The 27,016-nt window shown below is 40.4% G+C and overlaps 1 protein-coding gene across 1 annotated transcript in view; it reads right to left on the bottom strand.

The window, feature by feature from the left end:
- The window catches only part of hcn2b (hyperpolarization activated cyclic nucleotide-gated potassium channel 2b), a 114,851-nt gene that overhangs the window by 38,490 nt on the left and 49,345 nt on the right, over window positions 1-27,016 (bottom strand). Inside the window, exon 5 of the mRNA XM_062039255.1 lies at window positions 13,553-13,771. Within this exon, the coding sequence (XP_061895239.1) occupies window positions 13,553-13,771 (219 nt within the window). The remainder of the gene's footprint in view (window positions 1-13,552; window positions 13,772-27,016) is intronic.

Genomic DNA, 27,016 nt, shown 5'->3' with positions numbered 1-27,016 from the left:
TGGCACACTCCGCTTTGCTGCAGGTCCACAGGCCACGCCCCCCTCTACAGTGTTAAATAAGGATGGTGAATGATAGGCAAAATACATTAAAAAAAAGTGCAGTTCCCCTTTAAGTTTGGGATAGGAAGTTAAAAGCTTTGGGTTAAATATAATTGTTTTACCTATAATACCATTTTTATCAGATTCTATGATTTTTCTCATAAGAATACAATTAGTAGTAGTAGGGCTGGGCGATATATGGAGTTTGTAAGATGTATCGATATATTTTTAAACAAGATATGAATTAAGAAAATATCGTAATATCGATCTAATTTATTTCACGTTAAAATTACCAAACGCCGTTTATTTGTTGTGTTCCTTGTTCTCCCCTGCTACCCCTCCATGGGCTACTAAACCCCTCCCCTTCCTCCTACCAAGACGTCCTTGCACGTATAAGAACATCCATGATTGGTTGTTTACTATGATGAGTCACGATTGGTTAGGGACAGGCCAATCAGAGGCAAGATAGGGCGGGTCATCGAACCAGGAAGGGAATTAAAAAAGTGCCTGCCTGCAAATGTATTTTTTTTATCTGAGTTTGACACATTTTGTATTATTTGCACAGCTATGTTATTTATTTTAAGTAGAAAGAACATTTTTCTATTTTATTTATGTTGCGTAATTCTGAGCTACTTAAACTGTTTATTTTCTGTGCTGTTAATACCCATCTTGATACTTAATAAAAAGTGCCACTGACTGTTTATAGTACAGTTGTCATTCACTTCAATTTCACTGAATATCGTTGAAAAATGAATATCTTTATATGTATACTTTCACCGAAAAATATATCGAGATATATATCGAATATCGAGTTTAAGTAAAAATATATCGAGGTATACACTATATTGCCAAAAGTATTTGGCCACCCACCCAAATGATCAGAATCAGGTGTCCTAATCACTTGGCCCGGCCACAGGTGTATAAAATCAAGCACTTAGGCATGGAGACTGTTTCTACAAACATTTGTGAAAGAATGGGCCGCTCTCAGTGATTTCCAGCGTGGAACTGTCATAGGATGCCACCTGTGCAACAAATCCAGTCGTGAAATTTCCTCACTCCTCAATATTCCAAAGTCAACTGTCGGCTTTATTATAAGAAAATGGAAGCGTTTGGGAACAACAGCAACTCAGCCACCAAGTGGTAGGCCACGTAAACTGACAGAGAGGGGTCAGCGGATGCTGAAGCGCATAGTGCAAAGACTTTTTGCTACAAAGCTCCAAGCTTCATTTGACCTTCCAATTAACCCACGTACAGTACGCAAAGAGCTTTATGGAATAGGTTTCCATGGCTGAACAGCTGCATCTAAGGTATACATCACCAAGTCCAATGCATAGCGTGGGGCAGTGGTGTTTACACCACTGCCCCACGTCGCCACTGTACTCTAGGCAGAGGAGACGCCTTCTCTGGACTGATGAATCACGCTTTTCCATCTGGCAATCTGATGGACCAGTCTGGGTTTGGAGGTTGCCAGGAGAACGCTACATTTCGGACTGCATTGTGCCGAGTGTCAAATTTGGTGGAGGAGGAATTATGATGTGGGGTTGTTTTTCAGGAGTTGGGCTTGGCCCTTTAGTTCCAGTGAAAGGAACTTTGAATGCTCCAGGACAGTGACGTGCGGTGAGGTTCATGGCTGGTGAGGCACTGACTTCATCACAGTCAGATTTACAAACATATGAACCCTAAAGAGCAGGGGTGTCAAACTCATTTTAGATCGGGGGCCACATGGAGAAAAATCTATTCCCAAGTGGGCCGGACTGATAAAATTACTTCACGATAACTTAAAAATAAAGACAACTTCATATTGTTTTCTTTGCTAAAAAATAGAACAAGCGCATTCTGAAAATGTACAAATCATAATGTTGTTGGGGTTTTTTTTACACTTACATGTTACGGTTAATTTGTCGTTATTTATATTTTCCGAATATATTATGTGATAATGTTCATCAGTCAACTCATTGGTGTTCCTTTTCAATCTATCAAGATAAAAAAAATAATATCAAAATCAAATTACATGTTGTTATTTATGTAGTTTGATAATTTTCCTCGACTGATGTACTAACATCATGTGGTTTATTTTGTACATATGTAGCATCATCTACAAAGATACAAAGAATTGCTATTGCGACATCCAGTGGACACATTTAGAACAGCTGTTACTTTCATTCAAAAATTTCAGGTTATTTTTTATACTTAGCAAACTCATCCCGCGGGCCGGATAAAACCTGTTTGCGGGCCTGATCCGGCCCTCGGGCCATACGTTTGACACCTCTGCTAAAGAGTATCTTATTCACCATTTGATTGGCAGCAGTTAACGGGTTATGTTTAAAAGCTCATACCAGCATTCTTCCCTGCTTGGCACTCAGCATCAAGGGTTGGAATTGGGGGTTAAATCACCAAAAATGATTCCCGGGCGCGGCGCCGCTGCTGCCCACTGCTCCCCTCACCTCCCAGGGGGTGATCAAGGGGATGGGTCAAATGCAGAGGACAAATTTCATTACACCTAGTGTGTGTGTGACAATCATTGGTACTTTAACTTAACTTTAACTTTACACATACAAACTGTAGCACACAAAAAAGCACATTTAATAAAAAAAACTTTATTATGGTCTTACCTTTACTTATAAATGAAGTCCATGCGGCACTGTTGTGCTGGATTAATGCACCCCTGTGGTAGAATGCACCCCCTGACGGGAGTGTTATATCAACTAAAGCCCACACTTAAACTTTCCACGTGCAAGATTGAATCTATTTAAAACAGTTATTTAATAAGAAGCCAAAAAGTGCAAAAACAATAATGTTCGTGTTGGAGGCGGGATTACTGCGAGCCTCAGCCAGTGCGTCTTCGCAGCCGTTTTATGATTGCTCAGCCCAAGAAATACGTTACACACATACAGTTGTTGACAAAACACACTGTACATTATATACCTCAGCTAACTAAACTATGGAAATGCATAATATAACTCATATAGCAATACGGTCTCACTGCACAGCAGGCCAGCAGTTAGCCGAGTCCGCAATCCATGTTGAGGCACAACGCAGTGACGTGCCTCAACTGGCTGCTGATCACCGCACCGTCTCTTCTCAGTATTTGAACGGCAAATGTGAAAATTCAGCGATTTTGAATAAAAATAATCTAAAACTGGTGAAGTTAAATGGAAAATAACTTTATAGTATAATCACTGGATACATATGACAATTTAATAAAAAATTTTTCTTTTTACATTTTTTTTTCTTTCAATGATGGCACGTGAGGCCCCGCCTCACCTGCCTCCCCTGACTGCACGTCACTGCTCCAGGATACCAAAACATTTTGGACAATTCCATGCTCCCAACCTTGTGGGAACAGTTTGTAGCGGGCCCCTTCCTCTTCCAACATGACTGTGCACCAGTGAACAAAGCAAGGTCCATAAAGACATGGATGACAGAGTCTGGTGTGGATCAACTTGACTGGCCTGCACAGAGTCCTGACCTGAACCCGACAGAACGCCTTTGGGCTGAATTAGAACGGAGACTGAGAGCCAGGCCTTCTCGACCAACATCAGTGTGTGACCTCACCAATGCGCTTTTGGAAGAATGGTGGAAAATTCCTATAGACACACTCCGCAACCTTGTGGACAGCCTTCCCAGAAGAGTTGAAGCTGTAATAGCTGCAAAAGGTGGACCGACATCATATTGAACCCTATGGGTTAGGAATGGGATGGCACTTCAAGTTCATATGTGAGTCAAGGCAGGTTTGGCAATATAGTGTACTTTTTCGTCCATATCGCCCAGCCCTAAGTATTAGTATTAGTAGTAATAGAGGGAGGTATTTACAACATAGACACTATTTGAGAAAAAAGCATCAGAGGTGACTCTGACCCTGGTGGTCTTGGTCAGGCCTCAGTGATAATCCGGGATATTAAGTGAACTCCTTGTGTGTCAAGGTCTAGTAGTCAATGTGTCCTCATCACTTATAGGGGAGAGAGGGGGGGGTGAGGGGTCACGTGGTCACATGTTCTTTCCCCCCTTAGTGATTTGAACACACCACTCCAGTGCACCCTTGGGGGGGGGGGGTTACATAATAGCCAGTGTCCATGTGAGATGTCCGCTGGCAGATGGCTGCACACTCAAGGGTGAATTGACAAGAGACGAGGTATAGGGATGGAGGATTGAGGACAAATGTATGGAGGAAGACATGATGAAGACACCTCCAAGTGACGAAAAGACGACAACCATTGTCTTTGCCGCTCAGCTGTCTGACCCCGAGGCTGTGAAGTCACACTAACGATTAGTCAACTGGGGACACCTATACGTGTGCAGTCTTGCTGTATTTCCCAAATGTCAATTCTTTTAATCAATAGTACACTTCCCTGGATAACCAGCATGCTTGAATAGCAAAAAGTGTAGCCATGAATTCACCTTGAAAGAAATTGCGTGCGAATGCTGAAAAGTTGAACTAAAATGCAAACAGTTGGCGTCAGACAACAGAAAATTTGGCTCAACATACCAAAATACAGAGGGAACTCCAAAAATTAAAGTATCGTGCAAAGGTTTGTTTAGAACAGAAATTACCGTATATTCCAGACTACTTTTTCTCCGCTTTGAACCCTGCGGCTTATAAAAATGGTGCGGCAAATTTATGGATTTTTCTTTGTTAATGGCTATAATGTCTTGTATTCAACAAATAGTTTTCATAAAACACAGAGAGACACTGAAAAGGTGTGTTATTGTTTGTGCGATGGTGCCATCTTTAGGACGAGTTCGCTCACTGCAGGTGGTGCGGGTTTAACCTTCTAGACCAGGCCTGGGCAATTATTTTAGAGATTTAGAGAAAAAAATGTGTCTGGGGGGGCCGGTATATCTATTTTTAGGAACACTAATACAAAACCTCACAATAATGTCTGAATGCTAAAAACGTTATGACAGACCGCCTTAAAAAACGGAATGGCATTTTTCTTCTTTTTTTACTGAATGAGACACCCAGAATGTACACGAAAATAAAGAATGTGGGATTTACAACATTAACTATGAACGATAAAACACTGAATATTGACATTTGAACATCACACAACCCCACACTCCCCACACCACATGCCCTCTCGATCGACATTTTGCAATCAAGCAAAATGCAACAAACACAGCGAAATATGAACGTAAAGGGTAAAAAAAAACCACACCTACTATCTGATACATCTGATATATCACTAAGCTTTAAAACTTTGTTGTAAAAATCTCCTTCCGCGTCTGTCCCTGACACCTGAATTTCAGGCTGACACGCTGTGGAAAAGCTCCCCACCCACACAGATTACCATAGTACCTAGTACCGTATATCATGCAACAGCGCAGAATCCAACCATTGAAATACTTTGTATAGTTCAAGACTTACGGTCATTTGAAAACATCACTGCACATCATAATGGCAGCTACTGTTTCCATCTTGAAGATCAAAAAAAATTGGAGGGAATGTCCGGGGGGCCAGATTGAAAAGCTTAACGGGCCGCATGTGGCCCCCGGGCCTTAATTTTCCCAAATCTGTTCTAGAGTATTTCCTTCTGTGTTGTGCTTTGAACCGGAAATATAAGTGCTGATCCGTCTACTAGTCATATATCTCATTTCTACTCGTATGGTTTCTTCATTCATCACTCGAAACAACGTTTTTAAGTTTAACAGTATAACTAAAACTATTCTTACTTTCTAAACCACATCAATACGGAATGCACCCCCAACAGGTGTAAAAGAAAGTGCATCTCCATCCTCCTTCAAAACCGCACTAAAAGAACACCTCCAGGCAACTACAACCCTAAACTAACACCCTCCCCCCTCCACATCCCACCTCCCCGGATTGTAAATAATCAAATGTATATACTTGTTCTCATGCTTTATGAACTCACTATTTTCACTGCTCGCTGTACATATCCTACCAAGTCAGTTTCAATGTCCATTTCTCTGATGATGCAAGTGTTGATGACTGAAGTGCTGATATCAACCAAACCTAACTCCCCCGCCCCCTCCACAACCCACCCCCAGATTGTAAATAATGTAAATAATTCAATGTATATACTCTGATGATTAACTTGTGTGATGACTGTATTATGCTGATAGTATATATTTGTACCATGAATTGATTTACGTGGACCCCAATTTAAACAAGTTGAAAAACCTATTCGGATGTTACCATTTAGTGGTCAATTGTACGGATTATGTACTGTACTGTGCAATCTACTAATACAAGTTTCAATCAATCAATCAATAAAGATGTATACCTTCATGTTTGATAGTAGTGTTTTCATGCCAATTCATACGTGCTTTCGTAATGTAATCAAAGTATTTTTTTAGCATTAGCTAATATGCTATCACGCTTAGAAGCAATGTCATTCTTTTAGTTTTGTTTTAGTTTCACAAATTCCTCAGTGAATTCACCAAAACATCCCCGTGGAGTTATTGAGTCTGTTTCGCAGCTGCTGTAGCGGGTCCATGACGACAACTTCTGTTTTGTTTGATCAGCCGTTTGGAAACAATTAGGGTATGTACTAGGGCTGTCCGATAATGGCTTTTTGCCGATATCCGATATTCCGATATTGTCCAACTCTTAATTACCGATACCGATATCAACCGATACCGATATATACAGTCGTGGACTTAACATATTATTATGCCTAATTTGGACAACCAGGTATGGTGAACATAAGGTGCTTTTTAAAAAATAAATAAATAAGATAAATAAATTAAAAACATTTCCTTGAATAAAAAAGAAAGTAAAACAATATAAAAACAGTTACATAGAAACTAGTAATTAATGAAAATGAGTAAAATTAACTGTTAAAGGTTAGTAATATTAGTGGACCAGCAGCACGCACAATCATGTGTGCTTACGGACTGTATCCCTTGCAGACTGTATTGATATATATTGATATATAATGTAGGAACCAGAATATTAATAACAGAAAGAAACAACCCTTTTGTGTGAATGAGTGTGAATGGGGGAGGGAGGTTTTTTGTGTTGGTGTACTAATTGTAAGTGTATCTTGTGTTTTTTATGTTGATTTAATTAAAAAAAACAAAAAAAACGATACAGATAATAAAAAAAACGATACCGATAATTTCCGATATTACATTTTAAAGCATTTATCGGCCGATAATATCGGCAGGCCAATATTATCGGACATCTCTAGTATGTACATAAACATTTACAGAATCTTGCTGTGTAAAAAACTCTTTTCACAACAAGTATATCTGTATATACCTGTACGCATAGTGTATACCTTCAAAAATAACTACAAAAAAAGCTAGCATAATAACAGTAAACATGCGTCAACTCAACAGTATCAACATATATGACTGTGAGGTGTGTATTTGTAAAACTAGCCAAAAAAAAGCTAGCCTGTTATTGTCAGCATATGTACATGCTAACAGTTAGCATGTGTCAAGTACCTAAATATCTGACTTTGAAGTGTAGGTCATGGCCCAATTTACTGAGCTTCCTGATCATTGGCGCATGTGCCAAAAGAAGCCATTTTTGTTCCTTATTTTTTCCAAAATATAAACATTGTACCAGGGTTGTACGGTATACCGGTATTAGTATAGTACCGCGATACTAATGAATCGTTTTTGGTACTATACCGCCTCTGAAGCGTACCGGTCCGTCGTGACATTGCTGGTTTAGGAGCAGAGGAGCATGTTCGGCAGCGCACAAACACGGAGTACTTACAAGCAGACACATTGTGTAGACAGAAAAAGGAGAACGGACTTAAAACTAACGATAAAGGTGAAGTTATGACACAGAAACGCCCTCAGGAAAAGGTGATTTAAGACATGGCTAGCTAGCTAACGGCTAAAGTCCATCCGCCGTCGGCAGTGTTTTAGCTACTTCTAAATCACTAATCCTCGTCTCCATGGCGACAAATAAAGTAAGTTTCTTACAAGTATCGTCCCTGCAGGACGAGGAATAGTTAAACATGTTTCATTACACACCGTAGCTCACCGGCGTCACAATGTAAACAAACGCCATAGGTGGATCTACACCTAACATCCACTGTAATGATACCAAGTACAGGCACGTATCTAGTCGATACTACTATGACTACATTGATATACAGTTTCTGCATGCCACAGGGATTCTTCTTTTGTGTTTCTGCACCTGCGGTTCCCACACAAGGTTGCAACATTGTTTGTCAACACTGTCTGCTCTCATTTTCTCGCACATTTGACCCTCTGATGTTCTGTGTACCCTGTGTACTCTGTCCTCCTCCTCCTGTCTAGGCCTGCTGTGTGTGTGTGTGTGTGTGTGTGTGTGTGTGTGTGTGTGTGTGTGTGTGTGTGTGTGTGTGTGTGTGTGTGTGTGTGTGTGTGTGTGTGTGTGTGTGTGTGTGTGTGTGTGTGTGTGTGTGTGTGTGTGTGTGTGTGTGTGTGTGTGTGTGTGTGTGTGTGTTTGTGTGTGTGTGTGTGTGTGGTACACAGAACATACATTTCCACACTTCTATTAGCCCCGGGTGTAGTGGACCCGGACATCTTATATGTGTAGGGGGGGTGTATGGTGTGTGTGGTCATTAAATATGTATTCTGATATATGTTCTTCACAGAAAATGAGCCAAAGTCAGTGAGTCTCAGTTTGAAAAATTAATTAATTGTATCATTTTTCTTTTAATAAAAAATGAAAACGGGTCCCACAGACCCAAACACCACACAAGGGTTAATGACATTCAGACTTTACTTAAATCAATAACAGAGCAGCATCTCCTCATCCGGAAACAACCACACCGGACATGTGTCCCGTGAAAAACTATCCGACCGGAACTTTAATAACTAAAGTTCCTTGGGTGAATAATGTAAACTCACTACACCGGTATGTTATAGCGCTTTCATGGGGAGTTTACTGACAGATATAAGTACCGTATTGAGCCACAACAGGTCTCGCAACTACGGGATGCATAACGTAACCCCAGCCTCTACTGTAGCGTCTATTCTATGAGCCTTATAATGCGGTGCGCCTTATACAGTATATGAACAACGTTTTAAAATAGGCCATTCATTGAAAGTGCGCCTTATAATCCGGTGCGCCTTATAGTGCGGAAAATACGGTAAGAATTGTACACTACTTTACATTAGAAATGGCAACAGCGAAGGATGAATGTCACATAACAAGAAGATAGACGAAAAAGAAGAAGCTTATCGACTCGAGGATGTGCGCAATTTTTCAGGACTCATGCAGATCCCAAATACAGATCAGCAGGTACCAGAAGGTAAGAAAAGTTGCTTTTGCATAATATTGTGAAGCAAAACACCAGATAATATGTCTTACCTTATACACACACCATAATAATACTTGTTTGTTCAATGTGCCGACAATCCATCAAGCGGTGCGGCTTCATAGCTTACCAAAGTCGTACTAAAACATTTTGGTAGATTTTTGAGCGCCGTGTGTAATGTCCTATATTCTCAATGGAACATTTAAAATGTTGCTGTTGTTTACTTGAGTCATATTGCAATCATAGTGCTGTCTACACTTATTCTCTTATGTTTGACTGCCATCCACTGGTCACACTTATCATTACACCATGTACCAAATAAAATAGCTTTGAGGTGAGTAAGCTCAACCAAACTTATTCCTTACATTAGGCGCACTGTCGGGTTTTGAGGGAAAAAAAGGATTTTAGTGCACCTTATAGTCCGGAAAATACAGTACGCCTAAAAAAAATAATAATAAAAAAAAAATATCTGGAAAATATGGTAAATTTTGATTGATTGCAAAACATGAAGGAGGTCATCAGGAAAGTGGTAGAATATTCCTCCCATCGATTTATTAATGAGAACTATTTCATACCCTAACTCTATAACATAAACCTTAAAACCTAACTCGTACCTTCAAGGTTGTGTTTCTAGGCAGCATGGTCGTCTCGTGCCGGGCATGATTTTGCCACGTTGTTCATTATTTTATTGCTCATGTAAACAACAACAGGCAGCAGGAAGCAATTGTTGTGGACAAAACACAGCCAGTGAAGTTAAGCGGTCCAACAGGACCATTTTGCTCAATTATTTCCTTTCCAAACTCTGTTAAAACACTGTTTTTAGAAGTCTGCCTGCAGCGCAACTATAAATCAATTCCACTGACATGGTGCAGCAGCGCATGTCACACTCATTTATTGTATATTGGGCCAATTGTGAGCAGGGATGCAGGCTTAGCATCACATAGTGAGACTAACCAGGATGTCCAAACACAACAGGACTTGTTTGCAACTTTCCACCCTGGTCCAATCATATCTAGTGACTTTTTTTTTAGATGTACCATATCTGCTAATTAGCAGGCAAACAGGCATGTTAGGATACATAATCGGGACAGTCCAGGTCTGAAAATAGCACCAAGTGCTTTACAGAAGGCAGTTGCACAAAAATACATTTGTAAGAAATCCCTTTAAGAGACACTCACGTTTGGACCTGGTATAAATAACAACTGTTGATATTGTCACATGATTACCTATGCATTTGATTAGTAAATGTATATTTTACCTACACTGTAAGAAAAAAAAAATTGTGGATTTTGCAGTCAAAAAATTGCTACCATAAAATCACACTATTTTACTGTAAAATTCTGGTGATTGAGCTGCCAATTTTTTGTTAGGTTTTTTTGCATAAACTATATGGTTTCTGTTTTTACAGTGTATTACTGTAAATGTAAAAATGGTACCACAGTTTTTTTTCTTACGGTAGGTTTCTGAAGACCGAGCTGTTTTTAAAAATATGTATATTGTCATGTTTACGGTGTACAATTTGATGGATAACTTGCTTTGAAATCATAAGGCTAAGTACAGTAGATATGTTTTTACCCCAAACATGTTTTGAATGTATGATAATATAATATCTGTTGCATTATTAGATAGATAAAGTTTAACAGATATATAATAGCATGCAGTACATGTCTTTTTTTCCCTGTCAAATATAAAAAAAGAGAGAAAGATAATCTACTTTATTGATGCATTTCATTTCCAGGCTTTCACAGGCCATTCAAAATGATGTGGCGGGCCAGATGTGGCCCCCGGGCCTTGAGTTTGACACCTGTGCTCTAGGCAAATTGGTCCTAGGTTACGGTTAAAAAGAAAATGACTTTATAAAATGCCTTACCTCTTCTCAAATGGTATACTATAGACCAGGGGTCTCAGACACGCGGCCCACAGGCCGCAATTGGCCCGCGGGCCGCGAGACGTTATTTTGCGGGCCACACCTTAATATGAAAATGTAATGTTAGTGCGGCCCGCGAGTTTTATATGAAAAGCGCTTGACAGCGTCATACTTGCCAACCCTCCCGATTTTTCCAGGAGACTCCCGAATTTCAGGGCAACCATTCTCTCGAATGTCTGCCGATTTTCACCCAAACAACAATATTAAGGGCGTGCCGTGATGGCACTGCCTTTAGCGCCCTCTACAACCTGTACAAACAGCGTGCCAGCCCAGTCACATGTTGTATTTGGCTTCTGTACACACACGTAAGTGACTGCAAGACATACTTGATCAACAGCCACACAGGTCACACTGAGGGTGGCGTATAAACAAGTTTAACACTGTTACAAATATGTGCCACACTGTGAACCCACACCAAACAAGAATGACAAACACATTTCGGGAGAACATCCGCACCGTAACACAACATAAACACAACACAACAAATACCCAGAATCCCATGCAGCACTAACTCTTCCGGGCTACAGTATCTGAACTCACTATGCTCTCTGCTCACTGTACATATCCTACCAAGTCAGACCTACACTGTTTCAATTCCCATTTCTCTGATGATGCAATTGTTGATGACTGAAGTGCTGTTATCAACCAAACCCCCCCTCATCCCACCCCCCGGATTGTAAATAATGTAAATAATTCAATGTATATACTCTGATGATTAACTTGTGTGATGATAGTATGTATTTGTACCATGAATTGATTACGTGGAACCCGACTTAAACAAGTTGAAAAACGTATTCGGGTGTTACCATTTAGTGGTCAGTTGTACGGAATATGTACTGTACTGTGCAATCTACTAATAAAAGTTTCAATCAATCAATCAATCAAACAATATACACCCTCGCTACCACCAAACCCCAACCCCCAACCCTGCCCCCCCACACATCAACCCCCATATATATATACATATACACACACACATATATATATATATATATATATATATATATATATATATATATATATATATATATATATATATATACACTACCGTTCAAAAGTTTAGGGTCACATTGAAATGTCCTTATTTTTGAAAGGAAAAGCACTGTACTTTTCAATGAAGATAACTTTAAACTAGTCTTAACTTTAAAGAAATACACTCTATACATTGCTAATGTGGTAAATGACTATTCTAGCTGCAAATGTCTGGTTTTTGGTGCAATATCTACATAGGTGTATAGAGGCCCATTTCCAGCAACTATCACTCCAGTGTTCTAATGGTACAATGTATTTGCTCATTGGCTCAGAAGGCTAATTGATGATTAGAAAACCCTTGTGCAATCATGTTCACACATCTGAAAACAGTTTAGCTCGTTACAGAAGCTACAAAACTGACCTTCCTTTGAGCAGATTGAGTTTCTGGAGCATCACATTTGTGGTGTCAATTAAATGCTCAAAATGGCCAGAAAAAGAGAACTTTCATCTGAAACTCGACAGTCTATTCTTGTTCTTAGAAATGAAGGCTATTCCACAAAATTGTTTGGGTGACCCCAAACTTTTGAACGGTAGTATATATATATATATATATATATATATATATATATATATATATATATATATATATATATATATATATATATATATATATATATATATATATATATATATACATACAGTATATATGCAGAACTGGATGACTTAGCTGTAGACATGGATATCTTTTGAGACTTCCTTCTCTGCGATGGGCCACTTTTTGGGGGGCATACAAAAGGCCTCGACTTGAGTTTTTAAATTGTCATTAATTTAGTCAGCATGTATTCTTCTGCTCGCTGTGTGGCTTGGGTTTCTTTTGAAGTGTCACCCTCTGTAACGGTCTATAACTCTCAAAAAGGCTAAGTGAGATCGTTGGTATCCATCCATGGCCAAGGAGATTTCAGGGTCTTGAGAAGTATTTAACTTCATCCTGATGTGAAAACCCACAGAAGCGAGACACACAGACCGAAGATCCAGTTTGAGTCCAAAACCAAAAAAAAAAGAGCTCACCGTTTGCCCGAGGAGAGGACTAGACAACAAAAGGATGTCAGCATTAACGTGCACTCCGCTCAACATTATCCAGGATCTAAGAAAGCCTGAAAGACAACAAGGGGCCGACGGCACCTTGGCTGGCAGGGGGGTTTGGCTTTGATCAGCGCTACAGGTGACGAGTCAGGTTGAGCCCTAGCGATCTGTTTCGTCAAGTTCAGGATGAATAATGCATGCTGTTCCTATCAAAGTGTTGTGGAATGAAAGAAGGAAACTCTCAAAGCAAACATAGACAGTCTTAGTCTCTTTGTGGAAATTAATCTTAAGTAAGCGGGGTACTTACTTTCTCCTGGTACTGCCGCCTGGACGAGTCCAGAGACTGAATGAGCGCGGTGGCGTGTCCGATGAACATGGCGTAGCAGGTGGCCCCCACGATCATACTGAGCATGGTGAGCCAGATGTCAGACATGCTCTCAGGGGCTTGTCGTCCATAGCCGATGCACAGCATGTGGCTCATGGCCTTGAAGAGGGCGAAGGAGTAGAGCTCACTCCAGGTGTCGTTCTGGAAGGGAACAAAAGGAGGTTGAGCGTTTTGTGTGTACTAAATAGTACACACAATTTGTGGCAGCCCTCATTCAGTCCTTCCAGAAATTTGCATTGTGGCGATCGAACCAACTCATGCAAATCCAACCAATCCCTTAAAAATGATGTGCAACCTCACAACTCTATCCAATGCCCACAACTTTCCCGTGGATTTCGGCGAATGAGTGTCATTTTTTACCAATTTGATACGTCTCTGAGCAACACTTAAACGCACTCCTCAACTGTCTAATGAAAACGTATGTTTGTATCATGATAAGTTAGGAAATAATCATTAAGCAAAACACTAGCATCCTGACTTCGTAATTTACATGTATCTATATATGTCACGACGTGGACTATGGCGGGGTTTGTTTTCCCGAGATGCAAGGGCGTGAAGGTAAGGACATGATTTATTTTAACACTAACAAAAGGAACAAACAGAAGGCACGCACAAGGCGGAGGTACAAACTTAGTGTATAAACATAAACTATGGATATGAAACAAAAGTCACTAACTGTGGCATTAATAACAAAAACTTACTTGGCAGAGCAGGAATCTATGGCATGAAACGAGCATGAACAGAGATAACGGCAGATAATGTCGGTAGGACGACCAACAGAAAATGACAGGCTTAAATAACAGTGACATGATTCGCAACAGGTGCGTGAGTCCAAACAAGTGACAGGTGAAACTAATAAGTAACCATGGTGACCAAAACAATGGAGTGTAAACAGAAAAAAAGTGTCCAAAAACCAACAAGACATAACTAAACAAAACATGATCACAAAGACATGACAATATATGTATTTAACATTTCTTTATCCAGGGTAGAAACCAGTGGTGTGCTGTCAGGGCCAGCAAGACCTTCCCTGCTGGCCTAACATAACCAGAAATCATGATCATAATTAAAGATAAAAGTATTTTTTTATTTACTTTCCCTAAATATCTCAAAGTATTCATATTCTCTTCATGTCATATTATGCTCCTACCAGTGCTGTTGTTTTTAGTTTTAGTTTGTATCCAATCAGAATTCAGCTAGCTTATGTTGCCATGCTGTACGAAATCTGCCCGGGGCCTTCAGAATCAACAATGCGGGTGTCTGGGCACTGTCAGTGAACGGGCACATACAGTTGATAGACAATTGCCATAGCCAATCAGTTCACGAGTTGTTGTCAATAAGGCCCTCTAGCTGGCCTTACGCTGTGATTGGATACTCACTTGGGACCCCTAAGTGAGTATCCAATCACAAGTTGCGAAAGCAGGAAGTGGCACCGGAGCCATACGAGCTATAGAAAGCCAAAGAAAACTCACCAGTGCTCACAAAGAAGGAGAGCAAAACATTGATTAGGTGGCAGATACAGTATATATTTGCAAAGCCATTTTCAAGAAGGATACTTAAAAGAAACTATATCTTGTGAGACGAGGTCGGCCGACACCGGAAGCTATCCCAGCGGTGAAATGGTTTGCCCGCCACATTCACACGAATCAACCGACTACGACGGTACCACTGGCTTATACGGCGTCGAACGGGTTCTACAAATTGTGAGTTGTCAGAACAATTGTATATGTTATCCCACAACTTGTTTGCTATGAGTTCAGGTTGCCCTGCGTGAAGACAAAAGCTGTCTTTGATCTTATCGAGCAAAAGGCAGACAGCTTGTAAACCTCCACTGTGCGCGATGGAATGCGCCGTAGAGGTGTCGGTTTCTCAGATCTTGGACAGCCACAGGAAAGACCTTACCAAGACCCGAAATCTACAAGCAGAGAGGGGGCAAACCTGACACCGCTCCAAGCACCTTTTGTTCGAACTGTTTAGAATAGAATAGAATAGAATACAATAGAATAGAAAGTACTTTATTGATCCCTGGGGGAAATTCAGCACCACAGTTCGCTCACAATAGACAAGAATAATAATTAATAATATATATAATATATTATATATATAATATATAATATAAATATATTCTACATATACTATATATACTCTACATTTAAGTGCAGTCAAGAAGAAACATATGCATTATATGACCCAGTGCAGCAGCTGTTTATGACCCCTCCCCTTAGAAGCAGCTGCAGCTATGTAATCAGGAAATGCCCAAATAAATGAGGAGGCGTGTGGAGCTTGTTCCTCACCGCGGCGGGGTGACACTGTGCAAGGGTGCAGGTCGACGCGCTCTCCTCGTGAGCTGAATTGAATCCTGTCTCTGTTTGAGTCCTTGCTTCTTGTCTTGTTTAATAGATAGTTCGGTGTTTGAACCTGACACGAGTTCAAATATTTTATTTCTTAATTTTTTCATGATTCATTTGTTTTATACAATTATTTTAATTTTGACAGTAGCACGTAGGGAACGGGCTGTGTGAGAAATTCCGAGTCAATCCGAATAATAGGGTTTGATAACAGTGCCACCATATGGTGTATTTTTTCGACAGAGTGTTTGTTTTTGACAAATGTTCACCTTTTAGTTACTAGGAGTTACTAGGATGACAGGGAACGCAAAGCAATAACAATATTGAAATAAACTGCAACATAAAACAGTGCAATACATTTTAAAGGTGCAATAGACACATCACATCTTTCATATAATCGACAGTATTACCGTTTTTCTTCATTTTTTTAAATTTTCATTACATGGTCACTACTGCCTAGTTTCTCATGTTAGATTATTATTTTTATTGTTATATTTTTTATTCTTATTGTTACTTTTTATTTTTGTTCTTATTGTTATATTTTCTATTTTATTTCTATTTATACCTCCATTATTTACTTTTTAAATCCTTTCAAATTCTATCTCAATTCTATACACCCCTGCTGGAATTGAAATTTTCCTGAGGGAACTCTCCTGAAGGAATCAAAGTTCTAGCTATCTAGTGTGCAGCGGTTCACATCAAATTATAGTGAATGGAAAGGTTTGTGTAGGTATTTTACACATTCTGACCTGATGACCCAACCTATTGTTCAGATTGGGAAAACCAGGACGTGATTTTAAGACTACGAGGGTAAAACACTTGAATAATCACTGCACGTCCTAGTGATTGTTTGCAGACACTCATCATCATCATTATGCGCATCATCGTCATCACGAGCAGCTTTGTCCTGACGAGGAAGAGTGGGTATGAGTAGGGAACGCTAATGAGGAGAGCACACATCTGCCCGCTCTCGTCTGCCTTGATTGGTGAGAAATTTCCACATAGTGGGTTCATTAAAAAGAAGACGGCATAGACCCCACTCCCTAATAGCTATGGTTCACATACTGTCTATCTATATATATGTGTGTGTGTGTGTGTGTGTGTGTGAGTGTGTGTGTGGTCTTGTAGTTCTACCCTTCTTGAAACATCAACAAGGAAAAGTACCGTCCATATGAGGACCGGTGAACAAGTTAGGACCGAAATCATGCTCCCAATACGGAAAACCATTGCATCTAATAGAGAATAAAATGAGACCCATAACCTCCCTGCTTGGCACTCAGCAACAAAGGGTTGGAGTTGGGGGTTAAATCACCAAAATGATTCCCGGGCCCCAAGGGGATGGGACAAATGCAGAGGACAAATTTCACCACATCTAGTGTGTGTGTGACAATCATTGGTACTTTAATCTTTAATCTTAATGTCTCATTTGCATCCCTGGTGGTGAATCAATCTATCAAAATTAGGGTGGTCCCAAAAAGGAGTGATTTTTCAAATTGACTGTGTCGGTTTTAAAAGTGCTCCCCCTCTGGTCAACATATGAAATAAGAAGCGTGTGTAAGAAATGTAAATCTGCCGCCTATTGCCAAAATTAATTTAAAATATATATATATATATATATATATATATATATATATATATATATATATATATATATATATACAGTATATACCGTATATATATACATATATATTAGGGCTGCAACTAACGATTAATTTGATAATCGATTAATCTGTCGATTATTACTTCGATTAATCGATTAATAATCGGATAAGAGAGACAAACTACATTTCTATCCTTTCCAGTATTTTATTGGGGGGAAAAACAGCATACTGGCACCATACTTGTTTTGATTATTGTTTCTCAGCTGTTTGTACATGTTGCAGTTTATAAATAAAGGTTTATAAAAAAAATAAACCTTTTTTTTTTTTAAATATTAAAATTGCCTCTGCGCATGCGCATTGCATGGATCCAACGAATCTAATTAATCGCCAACTATTTTTAGAATCGATTTTATTGATTTAATCGATTAGTTGTTGCAGCCCTAATATATATATATATATATATATATATATATATATATATATATATATATATATATATATATATATATATATATATATATATATATATATATATATATATATATCTATATATATATATATATATATATATATATATATATATATATATATATAGATATATATAGATGTATAGATATATATACACACACTACCGTTCAAAAGTTTGGGGTCACCCAAACAATTTTGTGGAATAGCCTTCATTTCTAAGAACAAGAATAGACTGTCGCGTTTCAGATGAAAGTTATCTTTTTCTGGCCATTTTGAGCGTTTAATTGACCCCACAAATGTGATGCTCCAGAAACTCAATCTGCTCAAAGGAAGGTCAGTTTTGTAGCTTCTGTATCGAGCTAAACTGTTTTCAGATGTGTGAACATGATTGCACAAGGGTTTTCTAATAATCAATTAGCCTTCTGAGCCAATGAGCAAACACATTGTACCATTAGAACACTGGAGTGATAGTTGCTGGAAATGGGCCTCTATACACCTATGTAGATATTGCACCAAAAACCAGACATTTGCAGCTAGAATAGTCATTTACCACATTAGCAATGTATAGAGCAGGGGTCACCAACACGGTGCCCACGGGCACCAGGTAGCCCGTAAGGACCAGATGAGTAGCCCGCTGGCCTGTTCTAAAATTAGCTCAAATAGCAGCATTTACCAGTGAGCTGTCTCTATTTTTTAAATTGTGTTTATTTACTAGCAAGCTGGTCTCGCTTTGCTCGACATTTTTAATTCTAAGAGAGACAAAACTCAGAGAATTTGAAAATCCAAGAAAATATTTTAAAGACTTGGTCTTCACTAACTGACAAAGAAACAGATAACAGATTTGGTGTGCAGTTCAAAGTGTGACATGATTTATTTAAAAATTTGAGAGTTGACTTTTGTATTTTACATGAGTTATTATTTGTACAAACATGGTGCAAAGTAATTCATGATTTGTTAAAAAATGTTAGTGGCTCGCTAGTTAAAATGGGATATTGTGATTTCACAAGACTGTCTTAGAAGTGATCATTTGAAAATGTTCAATTTGAAAAATTTGCACTTAGAAAAAATATAAAATAAAGTGTTGCATATTGATATTTATATGTTTCTATATATATTTATTGTGAGAAATCATTAAGATGATCAGTGTTTCCACAAAGATAAATATCATTAATGATTAATAATAACATAGAGTTAAAGGTAAATTGAGCAAATTGGCTATTTCTGGCAATTTATTTAAGTGTGTATCAAACTGGTAGCCCTTCGCATTAATCAGTACCCAAGAAGTAGCTCTTGGTTTCAAAAAGGTTGGTGACCCCTGGTATAGAGTGTACTTCTTTAAAGTTAAGACTAGTTTAAAGTTATCTTCATTGAAAAATAAGGACATTTTAATGTGACCCCAAACTTTTGAACGGTAGTGTATATATATATATATATATATATATATATTTATTATTATAATTATTATATTATTATATATAGAGACAGAGAGAGAGAGAGAGATAGAGAGACATACTGTAATAACTTGAAGTAAATAATTATTTTAAAAATGTAAAAAAAATTTTTAAAATGACTACAAGCTTACCTTTTTATATTTGCATATTATGTATATATTGTTAATATTGTAAATACAAATCTGTATATATCTAGAAAGGGTGGTACTAAAGAAGTAGGCATTTTCCGGAGGTCTCAAGAAGATAACAAATACAAGAATGTGTGTGTGTGTGTGTGGGGGGGGGGGGGTTAAAACTAGCTCTTTTATTCACTTTAATTTAAGCTTTAAATTTGGATATGGAAGTGTTGGGGGTCTGCCATTCTTCCCCAGGTGCACCCAGCGTGACTCTTCATCACTTTAAAAGGCGCTAAAGTGGAATTTTCATTCCTTTTTTTTCCTTTTATAGCATAAACCTATTACAGTCAGAACTCTCTGGAACAAATCCAAATCATGAAACGCTGCATTATCTGGTTCTAATGTGGTGCTGAGGAGACAGGAGCATTCTAATAATCATGTTTTCCTAGACGGAGAGAATATGAAACACAAAAGTGTATGTTCCCACCACCTCGAGCGAATATTGATCGTAAGAGGGCCAACATTTCTGTTGACGGGTGGCATTACAACTGATGATAGCACAAGTAACAGCACAATTCTTTTTTTTCCATTCTTGTCTTTGTGTATATTTAACTAGTACGTGTGTGCGTGTGTTTGTGTCTGTGTCTGCTAGTCCCCAACAGTGTTAATAATGTCGGGAACTCGCATGGCTACAGTAGTCGTGACCCCAAGATGCAAGAAACATAATCCCCGAGCACTGAGGAACAGGTGAGGCAGGCATAAATAGCCGCCTGATTGGCAACTGCAACCAGGTGTGCCAGGCTGCCAATCAGGGACAGGTGAGGGAAACGAGCGCTCAGGGAGACAAGCAGGAAGGGGAACAAAAATAAGGGCGCTGACAGGAAACAAACCCCAAACTAGGAACCACAACCAGAAGTGAAGTGGAGGGACAGCGACACGTCCCGTGCTGCGTCCCAACAGGATGCCAGGATGGACAGCGCTGGACTGGCAGGAGGAGGCGTCGAAAGTCCCACTGGAAGAGCGGAAGCTGGTGGTCGAGCCAGGAGGACAGCAGGAGGCGGTGGCCGAGCCGGGCGCAGCACCGGGGTCGGCGGCTGGGCTGGAAGCGTGTCCGGAGCTTGAACAGCAGGCTGAGGTGCAGGCGAAGGAGGTCGCCGTAGTGCAGCCACCGGAGGTCGACGTGGTACAGGCACCGGAGGTCGACGTGATACAGGCAACGGAGGTCGACGTGGTACAGGCACCGGAGGTCCATGTGGTACAGGCATCGGAGGTCGACGTGGTACAGGCACCGGAGGTCGACGTGGTACAGGCACCGGAGGTCGACATGGTACAGGCAACGGAGGTCAACGTGGTACAGGCACCGGAGGTCGCACAGCAGAAGACTGAGAAGATGGCAGGGGACGGAGAAGATGGCGGCGACTGCAAAGGCGGCGGTGGCCGAGCCGGGGGGAACGCAGGAGAGGATGGCCGAGCCGGGCGGAGCACCGGGGCTGGCGGCAGAGTCTGAGGGAGAATTTTTGAGCCTGCTGTTGGTTGGGACTGCAAAAACCTGGCTTTCATGTCCTCCAGGAATTGTGCAGTCCAGAAAGTCGGCTCCACGTCGCCGACAGGGATTCCCGCAAAGTCACTTTCTGGCTTGAGGATTCTGTCGGGAACTCGCATGGCTGCGGTAGTCGTGACCCCAAGATGCAGGAAACAAGAGATGGACGTGCAGGTAAGAGTTTTTATTACTTTCAAACAGGGAGAAGCAGTCGTGCTTGTAAACGGTCCCAAACATAATCAATCCTCGAGCACTGAGGAACAGGCAAGGCAGGCATAAATAGCCGCCTGATTGGCAACTACAACCAGGTGTACCAGGCTGCAAAACAGGGACAGGTGAGGGAAACGAGCGCTCAGGGAGACAAGCAGGAAGGGGAACAAAAATAAGAGCGCCGACAGGAAACAAACACCAAACAAGGACCCACAACCAGAAGTGACGTGGAGGGACAGCGACACGTCCCGCCCTGCCGTCCCAACAGGATGCCAGGATGGACAGCGCGTTGGGCTCCAAGGGAACCTTCGCCGGACTGGCAGGAAGAGGCGTCGAAAGTCCCACTTGAAGAGCGGGAGCCGGCGGTCGAGCCAGGTGGAGCACCGGGGTCGGTGGCTGGGCTGGAAGCATGTCCAGAGCTTGAAAAACAGGCCAAGGTGCAGGCGAGGGAGGTCGCTGAGGTGCCGGCGAAGGAGGTCGTCGTAGTGCAGGCACCGGAGGTCGACTTGGTGCAGGCACTGGAGGTCACACAGCAGGAGACGAAGAAGATGGCGGCGAGCCAGGGGGAGCGCAGGAGACGATGGCCGAGCCGGGCGGAGCACCGGGGCCACGGCAGAGTCTCAGGGAGAATGTTTGAGCCTGCTGTGGGTTGGGACCGCACAAACCTGGCTTTCATGTCCTCCAGGAATTGTGCGGTCCAGAAAGACGGCTCCACGTCGCCGACAGGGGTTCCCGCAAAGTCACTTTCTGGCTTGAGGATTCTGTGACCCCACGATGCAGGAAACAGGAGATTGACGTACAGGTAAGAGTCTTTATTAATCTCAAACAGGGAAAAGCATTCGTGCATGTAAACGGTCCCAAACAATCAATCCTCGAGCACTGAGGAACAGGCGCAGGCATAATTAGCCGCCTGATTGGCAACTGCAACCAGGTGTGCCAGGCTGCAAAACAGGGACAGGTGAGGGGAAATGAGCGCTCAGGGAGACAAGCTGGAAGGGGAACAAAAATAAGAGCGCCGATAGGAAACAAAGACCAAACAAGGAACCACAAACAGATCGTCACAAATAATTGAGTAATAATTTCCGTCTTAGCTATCGTGGACAACCTATTTTCCCAAGACAAAAGACAATAACTAATCAAAACAAAGGCACATTGACTAGGACAATAACAAAATTAAATTATATTTTAGTCAACGAATAAATAGAAAGACAGAAATAAATCCAAACATATTTAATTTTGTCTTGTAAATGTTCAGAATATATCCAATCAGAGCTCTTTAACAGCATAAGAATGAAAGAGTTACAAAGGAGAGCCAATCAGATGATTTTCCTTGTGAAAAAGTTTGATATCTCACCGCCAAAACAAAAATGTATGGATTGAACATGGTCCACATCGTAATATGTGTACGTACACCTGGGAGAAACTGAAGAGGACAGATTTGATTTTTGAGGCTATATGATTAACATCAGCAGGCGAGTCATCGATCCATCTACACAACTGTAAATTAAAGTTAAAGGCCTACTGAAACCCACTACTACCGACCACGCAGTCTGATAGTTTATATATCAATGATGAAATCTTAACATTGCAACACATGCCAATACGGCCGGGTTAACTTATAAAGTGCAATTGTAAATTTCCCGGGGAACTTCCGGTTCAAAACGCCTTTGGAGGATGACGTATGCGTGTGACGTAGCCAGTTTAACAGAGGTATGGCTTCCCCATTGAAGCCAATACGAAATAGCTGTTTTCATTTCATTATTCCACAGTATTCTGGACATCTGTGTTGGTGAATCTGTTGCAATTTGTTCATTGCATTATGGAGAAAGAAGCTGAGCAAGCAAAGAAGAAAGTCGGTGCGAAGCGGAGTATTTTGCGAGGGAAGTCAGCAACACAACACAGTCGGTGTTTCATTGTTTACATTCCCGAAAGATGCAGTCAAGATCGAAGAACACGGACAACAGAGACTCTTACCAGGAGGACTTTGACTTCGTTAACAGACGCAGACGCGATACCGTGAGTACGCTTCCAAACATTTGATCGCTTGCTATAACTAGCTCGAGCTAGTAGCTAGTAGCTAGGAGCTAGGAGCTAGCATAACAAACACCTAGGTGTTTGTTATGCGGGATTAATTTGTGGCATATTACATATAAGCCTGGTTGTGTTGTGGCTAATAGAGTATATATATGTCTTGTGTTTATTTACTGTTGTAGTCATTCCCAGCTGAATATCAGGTCCCACCCGCGTGCTTCCAAACATTTGATTGCTTGCCCGTACGTGTGTGTCACGTACGTAACTTTGGTTAAATATATAAGCTTTATGAACCTTGGGTTAGGTGAACGGTTCTTTGGGCTGAGTGAGTGTGTGTGTTGTGCAGGTGTTTGAATTGTATTGGCGGGTTATATATACGGGATCCCGTCCATATTACCCGCTCGAGCTATAACTAGCTCGAGCTAGTAGCTAGGAGCTAGCATAACAAACACCTAGGTGTTTTTATGTGGGATTCATTTGTGGCATATTAAATATAAGCCTGGTTGTGTTGTGGCTAATAGAGTATATATATGTCTTGTGTTTATTTACTGTTGTAGTCATTCCCAGCTGAATATCAGGTCACCCCCGGCTCTCACAGCAACTTCCACTCCCCACTAGTCCTTCACTTGCACTTTACTCATCCACAAATCTTTCATCCTCGCTCAAATTAATGGGGAAATCGTCGCTTTCTTGGTCCGAATCTCTCTCACTTCATGCGGCCGTCATTGTAAACAATAGGGAACTTTGCGTATATGTTCAATTGACTACGTCACGCTACTTCCGGTAGCGGCAAGCCTTTTTTTGTCAGATACCAAAAGTTGCGATCTTTATCATCGTTGTTCTATACTAAATCCTTTCAGCAAAAATATGGCAATATCGCGAAATGATCAAGTATGACACATAGAATAGATCTGCTATCCCCGTTTAAATAAAAAAAATTCATTTCAGTAGGCCTTTAAGTCTACCGTATTACTTCTTTACAAAACAATATCAAGTAATTTTCTTTGCCTCCAAAAATTATTTATTTAATTGTAAATCGGAAAGACATCCAAAAAGAGGATGTGGATGTTGGGATTCCTATTTAGTAATTTATTTGAGGTGGACATTTATTAACAAATATGAAAGGCTCCAGCCCCCCGGTGACCTCGAGAGAGACAAGTGATACAAAATAGATGGATGGATTAAATTTGCCCCACCATGTAATTTGCTGCCTCCGGTTCTTCCGCACTCCCAAACCAATTACCGGAATAATGAAGGCAATGTTGGCGTTAACGCACTTTTTTTGTCTTTCTACGCATTGAAATCAGAAAGGACGCGCATTTCCAGAAGTCTGCATGGTCCCGGGACGCAGATTTTTATTTTTTTTACCGACCCTTCAAATTAATTTTTGGCAGCAGAAAAGTGGTCGTTTGGGTAGATGTTTGGTACTTGATTTTGATATATGAAATGCCCATAAGGGTATTCTAGTAAAATATGCAGAGATGAGATGTGTCAGTGGTCCTGGTCAGCCAGAGAACTTTCATTTTGGGGCAGCAGCGGTAAAGTTTAGATCCATGAAGGTGAAGGAATGTTTATAAATGAACAAATGTACATTTGCATAAAAATGTGTTTTCTTTTGTATTATTTTTTTAATTAATTAAGTAACGTTTATGACAACCTTTTTCCAAAACAATATAGAATGTGAGATGTACAATAACAGGATAATGCATACATTTATCATTTGTTTTCAAAACGGTTACAAGAAAGTGGGACCCCAAAAATCCACTGTGGGACCCCATTTTTATGACTTGATGGGGTCCTTGGGACCCCATTTTGAAAATTCCTAGCGCCAACACTGAAGAAGGCATGCATCGTGACTCCGTTTAAACCACACAGATACAGTACATACTTGCTTTGCCAGAGATGTAGCAGAAAAACAAAGAAAGAGTGCCTGAAAGATATTTATTGAGCAATTGTGGAGCAAAAAATTACTAACTGCAGCATTCCTGACACAAGATTGTGCTACTTTTTTGTTAAATGCTTTGCTGGTAGTCTAAATATAGGTGCTTTCAAATAAACTTCAACGCGGTCTTATTTATTTACAGGTATACTTTAGATTTTAGTCGGCTAAATTTACTGTAATTTTAGCCGACTAAAATAATGTGTAATTTTGTTGACTAAAACTAAATCAGTTGAGATGACTAAAATTTGACTCAAACTAAAATATAAATGTCAAAAGCCTATGACTAAAACTAAATTAGAAAATGCTTTCAAAATTACCGTATTTTTCGGACTATAAGGCGCACTTAAAATCCTTTCATTTTCTCAAAAATCGACAGTGCGCCTAATGTACGGAATAATCCTGGTTGTGCTTACCGACCTTGTAGCAATTTTATTTGGTACATAGTGAAATGATAAGTGTGACCAGTAGATGGCAGTCAAACATAAGAGATACCTGTAGACTGCAATATGACGGCAGTAAACAACACCAAAACTTTAAATGTTTCGTTAAATAAAGAACATTACACACGGCGCTCAAAAATCTGTCGAAATTTTTCAGTACGACTTTGAAGCCGCACCGCTTGATGGATTGTCGGCCCATTACGGCTACTGTAGTCAGAGAAGTATTACTATCGGATGCTTAGCACACATTATCTGGCGTTTTGTTTCACAATATTATGCAAAAGCAACTATTCTTACTTTCTGGTACCTGCTGATGATGTGTATTTGAGATCTGCATAAGTCCTGAAAATTTGCACAGGTCCGCCTTTGTAGTCTGGGACGATGCCGTAGTCAATAAGCTTCTTCTTTTTCCACCATCTTCTTGTTATGTGGCATTCGCCCTCTGCTGTTGCCATTTCTAATATAAAGTAGTGTAAAGTTATTGCTTATATCTCGCTATGGAAGCGCTAAAAACTACCAGTTCAGTGGGTTTACATTATTGACCCACGGAACTTTAAATATTAGAAAGTTCCGGTCGGACAGTTTTTAACGGGACACATTTCCGGCGTTATTGCACTAGTGAGCCACGGATGAGAAGATGCTGCTTCGTTGTTTATTTAAGTAAAGTCTGAATGGCATTAAAACAGTTAGCTCCATCTTTTGACACTTCTTCCACTCCCGTCCTTGCACGCTACACCGCTACAACAAAGATGACGGGGAGAAGACACTGCCGAAGGTGAGCCACGTAAATAAGACCGCCCACAAAACGGCGCATCCGGAAGCGACTGTCAGAAAGCGGCTTGAAGATGATCTGTAAAACATCATCTATGCAACATTTTGACCAAAGAACCACCATTACATGTTATGTAGACCACAAGGAAGTGTTTTACATTTAGAAAAAGAAAAAAAAAGACCCCTTTAATGCGCCTAATAATCCGGTGTGCCTTTTGTATGAAAAAAAGACCTGAATAGACCCGCTCATCGGCAGTGCGCCTTATAATCCGGTGCGCCCTATGGTCCAGAAAATACGGTAACAATGGTCCCCAAAATGGAAATTTGCAAAGTCGGTCCCCATATGGCATGCAAATATGTGTGTGTACCAGCGTTGTCCCGATACCAATATTTTGGTACCGGTACTGGTACCAAAATGTATTTTAGTACTTTTCAGTACTTTTCTAAATAAAGTGAACCACAAAAAAT

This window comes from Entelurus aequoreus, linkage group LG27 (genome assembly GCF_033978785.1).
Source record: "Entelurus aequoreus isolate RoL-2023_Sb linkage group LG27, RoL_Eaeq_v1.1, whole genome shotgun sequence".
NCBI classification, from domain to species: Eukaryota; Metazoa; Chordata; class Actinopteri; order Syngnathiformes; family Syngnathidae; genus Entelurus; species Entelurus aequoreus.
This window is presented reverse-complemented; position numbering and strand designations above follow the sequence as displayed.